General features: G+C 52.6%; 4 protein-coding genes across 4 annotated transcripts; 3 read left to right on the forward strand and 1 right to left on the reverse strand.

The window, feature by feature from the left end:
• Positions 1-40: 40 nt before the first annotated feature.
• Positions 41-1,090, forward strand: CC77DRAFT_1029086 (hypothetical protein; the record flags this gene model as incomplete). Its single annotated transcript, XM_018526490.1, has 3 exons — positions 41-455; positions 515-561; positions 611-1,090. The coding sequence occupies 3 exons, from the start codon at positions 41-43 to the stop codon at positions 1,088-1,090; spliced, it is 942 nt and encodes a 313-aa protein (XP_018388407.1).
• Positions 1,091-1,113: 23 nt separating this feature from the next.
• Positions 1,114-2,157, reverse strand: CC77DRAFT_682789 (methyltransferase-like protein-like protein 10). The gene has a single exon (XM_018532747.1). It carries the CDS (start codon positions 1,857-1,859, stop codon positions 1,137-1,139), a length of 723 nt encoding a protein of 240 aa, XP_018388408.1. The 5' UTR covers positions 1,860-2,157; the 3' UTR covers positions 1,114-1,136.
• Positions 2,158-4,436: 2,279 nt separating this feature from the next.
• On the forward strand, positions 4,437-8,274 carry CC77DRAFT_983580 (elongation factor-1a). Its single transcript, XM_018536149.1, has 6 exons — positions 4,437-4,524; positions 4,641-4,711; positions 4,768-4,823; positions 5,050-5,169; positions 5,229-5,244; positions 6,700-8,274. The coding sequence occupies exons 1-6, from the start codon at positions 4,520-4,522 to the stop codon at positions 7,803-7,805; spliced, it is 1,374 nt and encodes a 457-aa protein (XP_018388409.1). The 5' UTR covers positions 4,437-4,519; the 3' UTR covers positions 7,806-8,274.
• Positions 8,275-8,736: 462 nt separating this feature from the next.
• On the forward strand, positions 8,737-10,377 carry CC77DRAFT_1058733 (hypothetical protein; the record flags this gene model as incomplete). The annotated part of the gene is made up of 2 exons (XM_018528162.1): positions 8,737-10,276; positions 10,328-10,377. The coding sequence occupies 2 exons, from the start codon at positions 8,737-8,739 to the stop codon at positions 10,375-10,377; spliced, it is 1,590 nt and encodes a 529-aa protein (XP_018388410.1).
• Between the last annotated feature and the right edge of the window lie 1,392 nt (positions 10,378-11,769).

An 11,769-nucleotide genomic window follows, 5' to 3' on the forward strand; every position in this document is an offset into this window, starting at 1 on the left:
CACCGTATTCCTTCCATCTACACTCACGTCCGCCCTCGGAATGTTACTGCCGTCGCTGATAAACCTCCGCCGCCCAAGCAACACGCCTCTCGAGCCAGAAGACATCTTTGGCTCCTCCCTCGGCGGCATCTTCACCGACGACACGCAAAACCAGCATGGCGACGATCCAAACACGGTCATCTTGTATCGCAACGCCAAGTTCGGGGAGCTGGAGTTGAGAGTGGCCGATGTCAATGGCGAGGAGCAGAGACGAAAGTTTGCGCATTACCTGTGGAATGCTGGCGTTATGATGGCAGAGCTGGTCAGTGGGCGGGTTGAGGGTGGAGACTTGGGCGCAAGCGGCAAGGGTCTGCTCCAAGATGAAGAGGGCTGGAGAGACGGCGAGTGGTGGACAGACAAAGAAGAGGAGAAGAAGTGGAGTGTGGAGGGCGAGACGGTCTTGGAGTTGGGCGCAGGTGGGTTGGGCCGGAAAGATAGGTGAAGAAGAGAGTACTGATGGAACACTTGCTCGCAGGCGTAGGGCTAGGCGGCATTCTTAGTACACTGGCAGGCGCGAAAGAGGTATGCCCCTACCCGGACCACCCGCATCATTGGACTAACAGCTTGATAGATTGCCATCACCGACTACCCGGCCGCTCCCATCCTCGATACCCTCCAAGCCAACGTCGCCAAGAACGTCCCAGAGCTGTTGAAGCCCAATGTGACCGTCCAAGGCCATCAATGGGGCTCTACAAGCACCCCCTTTGAAACTTCACACGCACACCACTACACGCGCATCCTCGCAGCCGATTGTCTCTGGATGCCATGGGAGCACCAAAGCCTCGCCCAATCGATGCTGCATTTCCTCTCCAACGAACCATCTGCACGTATATACTGTATCGCAGGCTTTCACACGGGCCGCGCCAAAGTCGCGCCCTTCTTCGAAGAAGTGGTGCCGGAGCAAGGGCTCGAGGTAGAGGAAATATACGAGATGGATGTGAACGGACAGCGGCGGTCGTGGGCCAAGGAGCGCGATGGTGGTTTGGAGAACATGGGCGAGCGGAAGAAGTGGCTCGTTTTCGCGCGGATACGGCGGGCTGTTCGACCGTAGCAATAGTAGCGGTAGGAACCTTTCCTCCCAGCAAAGAAGCGCGGAATCACGTCCTCTTGAAGCAGAGCGTAACAACACTGCTGCCTGTCTTGCCTCCGAAGGTAAAGCTGGGGTACTTGACTTTTCCCTCAAACTCAAACTCTCCTCCTCCAAACCAGCCCTTGAGCTCCTCTTCTGTCCAATTACAGCTCGTTATGAGAAATCGGCCGCCCTTCTTCGTGAGGGGCTCGACCTTTTCCCTGTATCCCTCGCAGATCCTGCGACCTTGAGCGTCTTCTTCTTGTGACAAGCATATAGCATCAAACGTTCCTTTGTCCAGTACAACGTCGAAGCCAGAGCCCAACCATGCGCCCGGTGGCTGCGACAGGATATCCCACTCATGAAACGCAATGTCCTTGTAAGAAGCATCTTTCGCATCGCGGATTGACGTCGCAAGCGTAACGCTCTGCGCAGAGTAATCAACCCCCACCATCTCGCCGTTCCACTCGTCTTCCCGCAGCGCAAACAGTAGATGCCCATTCCCTGTTCCCAGGTCTAAGAATCGTGCAGCTTTCTTGTCGCCCTCATCGCCTTCTTTGTGTACGTGGCCTTCATCGCCGAGATCCTCAAGAAAAGATAACATGCGCTCCTCGGCACCCGCGTCGCTGAACCATATCGTTCCTTCGTCCTCTGCGTTCGCGGCGAAGTTTTGGCGCTCGGTGCTATAGGCCGCGTCCCAGTAGGATTTGGTTCCCAGCTCGCTGGGATCGAGGTGTGTAGGTGCAGTCATCGAGTGGGTATGCGGAGGAAATAGAGCAAGTGTAGTCGCACAGGAGACCCGGTGCTGTTTTCTGGAGGGGCAGCTGTTTGGTTTCTGGCTAGATGCCCGCGCACCATGCAAGCGAGGCAGGCTGCGCTAAGAATGACAGGGTATAACAATTGAGTCGACCAGACATTTACAATCACCCTTCGCTACTACGAATTATCTCACCACTATATACCGTCAACCCAACAAGGCAGTCGAGCTACAACGTAGTCATCTCCTTTTTCTGGTAGACTCTTCCGGCCTAGTTCGGGACCTCACCACCTTTCAGTGTGCGAAGACGCTTGTTACCCATTTTAAGTTGTACAATTACTTACTTAGGTATTCAAAGAGTGGTATAGGCTTTCTGATGTAATCCTCGCATTCCCTTGTGCCAAGCTAGCATGGTTCATGCAATACCTAGCCGATTGTTGTACTCCTGAAGACCGTCGTCATCAACAGTCTACGATAACTGCCGCTAAGCGGTACTGTTCTCCAGTCGCATGAACAATCTCAATCACAGAATATTTGGGTATGATAATGTACTCTATTTAGCATGACTCAAAAGCCTTTTTTTCTACAAAAGCGAAAGGTGAGCTCCGATCGAGAGTGAAGTCTCGATGACGATGGAATGCAAAATCCATGTTCTCTGTAACAGAAGGATGTAGACAGCACTTGAATGCTTCTATCGAGAACTCGTCAGAGAGAGAGAATACATTGCTAAAGTTGTTTAGCGTGAGGGAACGTAAGGGCAACCAGACGTGTGATGCGAACATCTCAGTACCATCGCTTGTCCTTGAAAGCGGACACACCCTTTTCAAAAAATACATGATGACCGTCATGCTGATAGCCATCCTGGTACCTCTGAAGCCTCAGAAAGGGAAGCAACTCATGAGGTGGTGTTACCAGGAGCCAAGTATAATCGTCTGCGCAGTGAGGTATCAAGCCCAGGCGCTGGCCTTCATCTTTCTGATAATCCAACGAATATCTTGTGCGCATCAATGTGGCGTTGCCGCAAGCCTCTTCGATCACTCTCACCAAGAAGCAATTCTCTCGCAACCTTTATATGACTGTGAACGACGTGTAGCCAACGAAGGGGTTCATTATACGGCTAGGTTGATTCATCGGTAATACATAGATTGTATGCTTGACGGAAGATTGCAGCTTGAGGTTGGCTAGGCAAGTCTCTGCCTGAAGGATATCGTAGTATTAGCTCTTCGATGGCTCCCAGGCCTTAGCTTAAACAAAACGAACCGTATACCTGCGCTACCGAGTTGGCATCTGACAACCTTCACTGCGGTAGATCAGGCAGGGCAACAGATGGAAGAAGACAAGCTCGAATGTGAGATTTGCTCCAGAGGTTCAGATTTTTGTGATGCACATAGCCTGTGTAGATGGGCGAAACGGTGTTGCCTTGGTGGTAAAAGCTTGATGAAGCTCTGCAAGCCCAGCGTTCCCCGGAGTGAAAGTGGAAAGCTTGCGCTGCGTCGCGATGGCGATAACGGTTGGGTTTCGAGCGAGTAGATCTCCATCCTGGAACAATTTTTCTTTCAGCCGCTATCACTACATTAAGGAAAGAAACTAAACACCTCTTAGGGCAGAGTACTTCTTCCTAGTACAATAAAGCGTATTAGATCTATGTAGATATAAATAAGAAACCTAGAAGACTACAATGCTGTAAATCCTTATAAGTTTTCTTATTGAGAGATAATGTAGACTGTAAAATGTACCTTATTATTTCTGTATCTGTCTAGTTTTTTCCTTGTATGAGGTGCATGCTTAGTGAAGTCAGCGTCAATGTAGGTTGCCACTCCAGGTTCCACGTCGGTAAAGGGCGGCATATGAGCGGTTCCAAGGATTGTCCCACGATAGTTGGGCGGAAAGATGGTGGGCGTCTGTGGCAGCGCTTAATGAGTCAACGAGGGCCCATTTATGGCTCCATAAGCAGCAATGCCCAAGGTGACGGTAAGGTCGATGGAATCAGTGGCTAGCAGCGGAACGTAAGAAATGGACACGGTGTTGTGCATGATCTGGATAGTACCATCGACGAGGCCACTATAGACTCCGCTTGCAGTGGGGCTGGGTACAGATTATGATGGCAATCTCAGTACCCCGCCAAAAGTTTGCAGTGCGGCAAAGGTGACGCCGGGACTGTTTCAGCGCGATGACTGCATGCCGGGTCAGTCTCCAGGATAAGACAAATCGGCCGTGAAGGTAACAATCGAGCATTGTGCAAAAGCAAAAGCTGTAGCGCGTAGGTGACGCGGGTACGAAAAAAGGGCTGATGGGCAAACAATGACGATGGTCCCAAAGACTCGCGTGAGGCAACTGCGGCTGTGGCAAGGCTATAGCAGGCGGTCAAGGCGGGTGGAAGGGCTCCATGGCATGTGGGCCAATTAAAGGGACCCGTTTTGCCTCTCTCGCAGTTGAATTCGTTGCAAGTGAAGGAGTTTTCGTAGCCCAACGGGGAACTAGCGCCTAAAACTAGCACAGACCCACAGCCCTCCAGGTATATTAGCACCCGACCCCTCCATCACTCAACTTTTCTTCTCCGTCCAACTCATACCTTACACCGCGCGCTGTAAATCTGAGTATCAAACAACTTCCCCTCACCACCACATAACCTCAAACAACACAACACCGCCAACATGGGGTAAGTGACTCTGCCTGCCTTCCGCCTCGAACCAGTGGAGCCTCGACATTTGCCCACTGGAAGAGCTCGAGGCTGCCACAACCACCCTTGGCACACCTCGCTAACAATGGCTGCAGTAAGGAGAAGATGCACATCAACGTGGTCGTTATCGGCCACGTCGATTCCGGAAAGTCCACCACCACCGGCCGTAAGCCCTCCCTCTCCGAACGACTGCGGGGTCAAACAACTTACACTGGGATACAGACTTGATCTACAAGTGCGGTGGTATTGACAAGCGTACCATCGAGAAGTTCGAGAAGGTATGGCATCACTTTTCTTTCACGCGGCCTGTTGCGCCCACCCGGTGCTTTCTCTGAGCGCGTAGCCAAAGCCTGGCTTATCGCGATGAGGGGCATTTTTGGGTGGTGGGGATGTGCGAACTTTTACGCGCTAGCGCTAGTCCGCATGCGGCCTTCGCGAACTCCAACGCAATGACGCACATGTAATTTCCCCATTCTGGCCACAGCGAGCTAACAAGCCTCACAGGAAGCCGCCGAACTCGGTAAGGGTTCCTTCAAGTACGCATGGGTCCTCGACAAGTTGAAGGCCGAGCGTGAGCGTGGTATCACCATCGACATTGCTCTCTGGAAGTTCGAGACTCCCAAGGTTAGTACCCCTCTGCCTACTACATCAAGTTCTTTACAATGCTAACATGTTGTACTCAGTACTATGTCACCGTTAGTATGTTCACACCTTCTCTTTGTATCCCCACTCATCATGTATAACATTCCATCATGTATCCCCTTCTATCATGTTGCTGTTGCTCTTGCTGAGCTCGCTGTTGCTCTTGCTCTTGCTGGGTTCGTTCTTGCGGTCTTGTGCAAGACGTTCCTTCCAGCATCATGCTGCCGCCTCAGGATCTGGCGGCACTTTCCCTGGATATGGTCTCACTGTCTGGTGTGAGTCCCAACATCACACCTCCGTTGGCTGCACATCCTCTGCATCCTCTCCGCTCTTTGTCTTTCTCCCTCTTCACGACACTCAGCATGGAGGAACTCTACAACCCAAGCCTTGGTTCCGTCGAAGCTCACATTGATGCTGCTGGGTTTCGCCTGATTCAGCTTGACCTACCCTCTTGGTTCATCAACTCAGAGATCAAGTTCGCATTTGCATCGAGCTCTGAGTGGGATTCCAACGCCAGACAAGCTCCTCTCTCTGTCGCTCCTGGGTTAGCTCAGGTGCTCTCGTCGCCTACCCCTCCAGACATCGGCTACTTCCTCAACCTTCCCAAGTCAGACGGCCCCAGGAAGTGGGGTGTGTATGCTCTCATCGCCACGCATCCTGATCTACCGCCCATCATGTACATTGGTTCAGGAACTCATGCACAAGATGGGGTTGCTAAGCGCGAGACCAACTACTCCTCTGGTAAGGGCTGCATACCCAAGCTCATCAAAATAGCCCTAGAACAGGGCTATTTCTTGAGTTTTGGTATGCTCATCTGGACCAAGCTACCATCAACTCAGCTGGTTCCTCGCACTCGAGCCCGCTTCCTCGCCTTGGAATCTGTATTCGCTGTCATCTTCTGCGCCTGCATCCCGATGATCATGGACAAAGTCTACATCCCCGACTTCTTTCTCTGGTCTCGAGAAAGCATCAGCTGGAATCCCGGATGCACTCACCTCTCACTTTCAGAGAGTGTCCGAGCTGATCTTTCTCTGACCAAGGAAGAGCTTGTCCATGCCAGGGAACTCCAACTCAAGCGCGATGCAGCTAAGACTCAACGCTACCGGAAGAGGAAGCGCGAGGAGGATGAGGTCAAGTTCAGGAAAACTGGTCATGAGCAACACAAGACTTGGAGCGAACGCAACCCAGGTCGTGTGAATCAGATCGCCGCCGATGTCAAGAAGAAGGCGAAAGACCTCCAGCGCTTTCGATGTCAGGTCTGTGACTTCAACGCCTCGTGCAATGCACATCTCAATACCCACTTCAAATCCATATCTCATCAAGAGTCAGCGAGATTGGGCTACAAGGTCAAGCCTGCAGATGCTCGCAAGATCATGAAGGCCAGAGAGAAGGAAGAGCAAGAGCAAGAGCAACTTCAAGCTCAGCATCAGCAACAACTAATTCAGCAACCGCAACATTCACTCAGCAGCGAAACTGATCATGACGACCTTCAATCACTAACCATCTACTTAGTTGACGCCCCCGGTCACCGTGATTTCATCAAGAACATGATCACTGGTACCTCCCAGGCCGACTGCGCTATTCTCATCATTGCCGCCGGTACTGGTGAGTTCGAGGCTGGTATCTCCAAGGATGGCCAGACTCGTGAGCACGCTCTCCTCGCTTACACCCTCGGTGTCAAGCAGCTCATCGTTGCCATCAACAAGATGGACACCACCAAGTGGTCCGAGGAGCGTTACCAGGAGATCATCAAGGAGACCTCCAACTTCATCAAGAAGGTCGGCTACAACCCCAAGCACGTTCCCTTCGTCCCCATCTCCGGTTTCAACGGTGACAACATGATTGAGGCCTCATCCAACTGCCCCTGGTACAAGGGTTGGGAGAAGGAGACCAAGGCCAAGGCCACTGGTAAGACCCTCCTCGAGGCCATCGACGCCATCGACCCTCCCAGCCGTCCCACCGACAAGCCCCTCCGTCTTCCCCTCCAGGATGTTTACAAGATTGGTGGTATTGGCACGGTGCCCGTCGGTCGTGTCGAGACCGGTATCATCAAGGCCGGTATGGTCGTCACCTTCGCCCCCGCTGGTGTCACCACTGAAGTCAAGTCCGTCGAGATGCACCACGAGCAGCTCACCGAGGGTGTCCCCGGTGACAACGTCGGCTTCAACGTCAAGAACGTCTCCGTCAAGGAGATCCGTCGTGGTAACGTTGCCGGTGACTCCAAGAACGACCCCCCCAAGGGTGCCGAGTCCTTCAACGCCCAGGTCATCGTCCTCAACCACCCTGGTCAGGTCGGTGCTGGTTACGCCCCAGTCCTCGACTGCCACACCGCCCACATTGCTTGCAAGTTCTCTGAGCTCCTCGAGAAGATTGACCGCCGTACCGGAAAGTCTGTTGAGAACTCTCCCAAGTTCATCAAGTCCGGTGACGCCGCCATCGTCAAGATGGTTCCCTCCAAGCCCATGTGCGTTGAGGCTTTCACTGACTACCCTCCTCTCGGTCGTTTCGCTGTCCGTGACATGCGTCAGACCGTTGCTGTCGGTGTCATCAAGTCCGTCGCCAAGGCCGACAAGGCCGGCAAGGTCACCAAGGCCGCCCAAAAGGCTTCCAAGAAATAAGCGCTCTCTTCTTGGGTTGCTTGTTTCTCTTCTTTCGTCTCTAGATACCTGGTTCTGGGGATGTGGTTGCTTCGGAAAAGCTGTGATGACTTTTGAAACGTGTCATGCATAACGGTCTGGGGTCCTGGCGTCGTCCTTCCATAGTTTCCATAATGATATGAATGAAAACATGGGTGGGATATGAACAAAAACCTCTCTTCTGACATGCGTGACTGGTTACTGTTGATGGTGTTTCTACTTCTTCCTCGTGTTGTCTATCACATCGCTCTGTATGGTGTGCCTATCACCAGCAGTACTTTGGTCGTCGAGGTCTTATCAAAGATGGCGACAAATGTCTCACCATGCGTCGTGCTCTTATGTGATGTCGGTCGTGCTGTACTTACACTACATCAAAGAGAGAAACTAACATCCCTTTAGAGTAGAGTATCTCTTCTTACTACAACAAAGCGCGTTAAGAGCTAATGTACGCTGCAATGTAAAGCTCGTGATCTCTATACCTGTTTAGTTTTCTTTTAATTAGAGTGTTGGATCCAGGAAGGCAACTAACTGTGCACATCAGACTACTTCAGGTGCTCAGCTCTAAGACGTTCACGGTTGTAATGCTGGTAAAATGCTTGTGCTACAAACTGAGGGTTTCCGGTTCGTCATTAAAGAGGATCGGTTTTGGATTCTTTTGTTTGCGTGAAAGTTGCCAAGGAGCACTGCGAGCGTCCATTGCTGCGATATTCTTTACACCGAACAAGAGTTCATCATGCTTCATTAAGCTCATCCGGTATTGTATCAGATGTGAAGAAGCTGGCAATTGTTGTGGCTTTGGCTTCGAGACCGGCCCACTCTTTCGACTTTAGCGCTGGCGTGTACTCACCAACCACATGCACGTGCAGGCCAGCGCCGCTCTACAACGTTACATTTTCATCCCTTTGTACGAGCAATGTCAGCGGATCTTTTCGCAGAATTTGGAGCCGACTCCCCCTCGGATCAACAGCAGTCGCGGCCCGTTAACACGCAGGCGACTACCGCTCCACCTGCTCCGTCAGAATTCAGCTTCTTCAACAGCCTGACCAACACCCCAATCCCAGCATCGTCGTCGCAGCAACCTCCGCCCGTGGGCAATAATGAGAACTTTGTTTCCAGGTTCATTCAAGAATCTACAGCTGAAGACAACGACGACTGGGGTGATTTCGAGGGCGGCACATCTACGGAACCCGCTCCTGCCGCCAAGCAAGATCTGTTCGCATTCACATCGCCTCCGGTCCCCCAACCACCATCGAATGCCTGGAACGTGGGCTCAGTTACAAATGACGCCTTTGTATCCGAATCGCAATCGTCCTGCGAGCCGACACAGCAAACTTGGCAGCGAGCACCTATTGTGAAGGCCAAGAAGTCTGTGGACCCAAGCGTACTGTTCGATGCAGAGGATGATTTCGATGATGATGACGACTTTGGCGATTTTGAGGGCGAACAGGAAAATAAAGCGCCTTCTACAGCACCTGTTGCATCATCCCCAGCACTCGTGGACCTATTAGGGGATATGAGCATATCACAGTCTCGACCACCTGTCTCGAGGGGTGTAAATTCTGTCAACGCAAGTCAGATTTTCGAGGGCCAAATGGCCACGAGTAAGAAATCTAAGATCGGATTCGGTGCTTCTACTAGACGAGAACGACCGGTCCCAACACCCGCACCACCGGCACAGAAAGAAGATGACGGATGGGATGAATTCGATGATTGGGAGGCTTCTATTCCTACGAAAGCACCGAGCAAATCCGGAACCATGCAGTCGACCACGAGTGCTGCATTACCCACTACGCCAGCTCCAATACTTTCCTCTACAATACCAGATCCACAGCCCAGTGAACTACCACCTACTAACGTGCCGCCGCCCGGTATGTTGTTATCACTTTTCCCTTCTCTATTTGCGGAAGCAAATGAGAAGTTGTTCAAGCCCATGGCAGCGCAACCCCTACCCATGAGAAATAAGTTACTGGCCGAGCCCACAACAATCGCATACCTTCAAGGCTACATAATCCTTGGGAATGTTGCGGCACACATCATAGCTGGCCGTAAATTGCGCTGGAAGCGAGACCAACACCTGTCCCAAGGCATGCGAATAGGCCCTGCGTCGTCACGAGCAACTTCCGGGATGAAGTTGACAGGTATCGACAAGGGCGAGAACATGAAGGAAGAGCGAGAGGTCTCAGATGTGGTGAGAAGTTGGAAAGAGCAGGTTGGGCGACTGCGACACGTCGTATCCGGAGCAAATCAGATCAAAGCTGGTTCTTTGGATCGTGGGCCAGACTTGCAAGAGACAATGCCGGTAAAGACATTGAAGCAGTCTGAAGGCGGCATACCAGCGCGCCAAGCTTGTATGCTATGCGGGCTCAAACGGGAGGAAAGAGTGACGGCAGCCGATATGGCGACAGACGACAGCTTTGGCGAGTGGTGGATAGACCAGGTCAACATGCATCGAGGTATGCTTATCAGGACGCTATGATGAAGGCAATTGCTGACTGTAGAATTAGGCTGCAGGAATTTCTGGAACCAGCACAAAGACACTCTTCGACAACACTGATGGCTCGAAGCCTCCCCAGATGTCCAGATTTGGTGCATGGGTCGGCACACGGCATGCGCAGGAGCCATGTTCAACCAATGGCATTTTCCGGGGTATGCGGAGCTAATCACGGTGGTCGCAGCATGCACGATTTTCTGCATGACGAGCAGAGAATTCAAATGCCTCCATTGAGCGTCTGACATCTGTTACTTCCATACTCACAGTACATGGTGGTGCTGGAGAAACAGCGGTATACCAGATGCCTATGGACATAGTATGACGACATGGACATCGGTTAGATTGGCGGGACGTTCACCCTGCTCGCCAGATGATGGATGGCGCGGCAGAGCAGCACATGTCAGAGCAAAGGCTAGCGGAGGCTTGCCGGACGGACGAAGCCAAGGCCGGGTGCGGACGCTGGTGCGACACAAGTGGATGCTCAGCCAGAAGCAGCGTATGTCCCAGGCATGGTACGCATCTTTACTTTATTGTGCAACCTCGCCGTCTAGCGTGTTATGATGTAGGACTCTGGTGGTGTCCCGGCCCAGGCGGTCTGGTAGATCTGATCTGATAGCGTCGACGGCGGGTGGATCGTCTGTGCTTGTCGCGGGGCCAGCGTGGGCGCAATGCAAATAACGCCGTTGGCGTCTCAAGTCGCATAGTGTCCGCGACGTAACTACATGCCATTCACTGTGCACGCCTACTGCCCATCTCTTGCGTCTGGTCTGCCCCACGCATCGCATCGCATCTCTTACTGAACAGCCGTACCCGTTGCAGGTGATATCCGACTCCAGCCCTCAGCAACCCTGCAGCCCCCACCAAAGCCTTTGCACCACCCGCCCGCGCATCATCCAGCCGTACCCCAGAAGCGATACAGCCACCCCAAACGCGACACACGGGTCAGTACACATCAAGCTGTGTACCTGTAGACCAAGGGCTAGTCATCTCGTCGTTGTTCGCTGCTTCTGATCTTACCGAGCCGAGACAATTGCCCAAGCCTGGGAACAGGCGCTCGTACGCCTCAGGGAATGAGCAGGCCAAATGATCATGGTACGTCAAATGACCCTCCGCCTCACGTCGTGACGCCCACGACTGCCTCGACGACTTGTGTCACCAAGAGCCCATGGTGAGCTTTGTAAGCTTGACCGCCCACAACACTGCGAGACATGTATGCTCTGAGAGAGGAGCTGGACCGAGCCACTGCACTCACCTGGACTACGGTACACAATAGACACCCGACCCCAATACTTACAACTTGCTCTGTACCGCTGCCACTACCTCGCTCGCCACTAGCCATTGCATACTCGTGCTCCATATGGACTTGTTAGCTGACGTCCTCACCCCGCCAGGCTCTCTACCAGAAGAAGCACCCTTCAACTCCTTCGCACAGTCACAGCACCTCTCCGAATATGC

The sequence above is a fragment of the Alternaria alternata genome, assembly GCF_001642055.1.
Source record: "Alternaria alternata strain SRC1lrK2f unplaced genomic scaffold CC77scaffold_5, whole genome shotgun sequence".
Classification (NCBI taxonomy): domain Eukaryota; kingdom Fungi; phylum Ascomycota; class Dothideomycetes; order Pleosporales; family Pleosporaceae; genus Alternaria; species Alternaria alternata.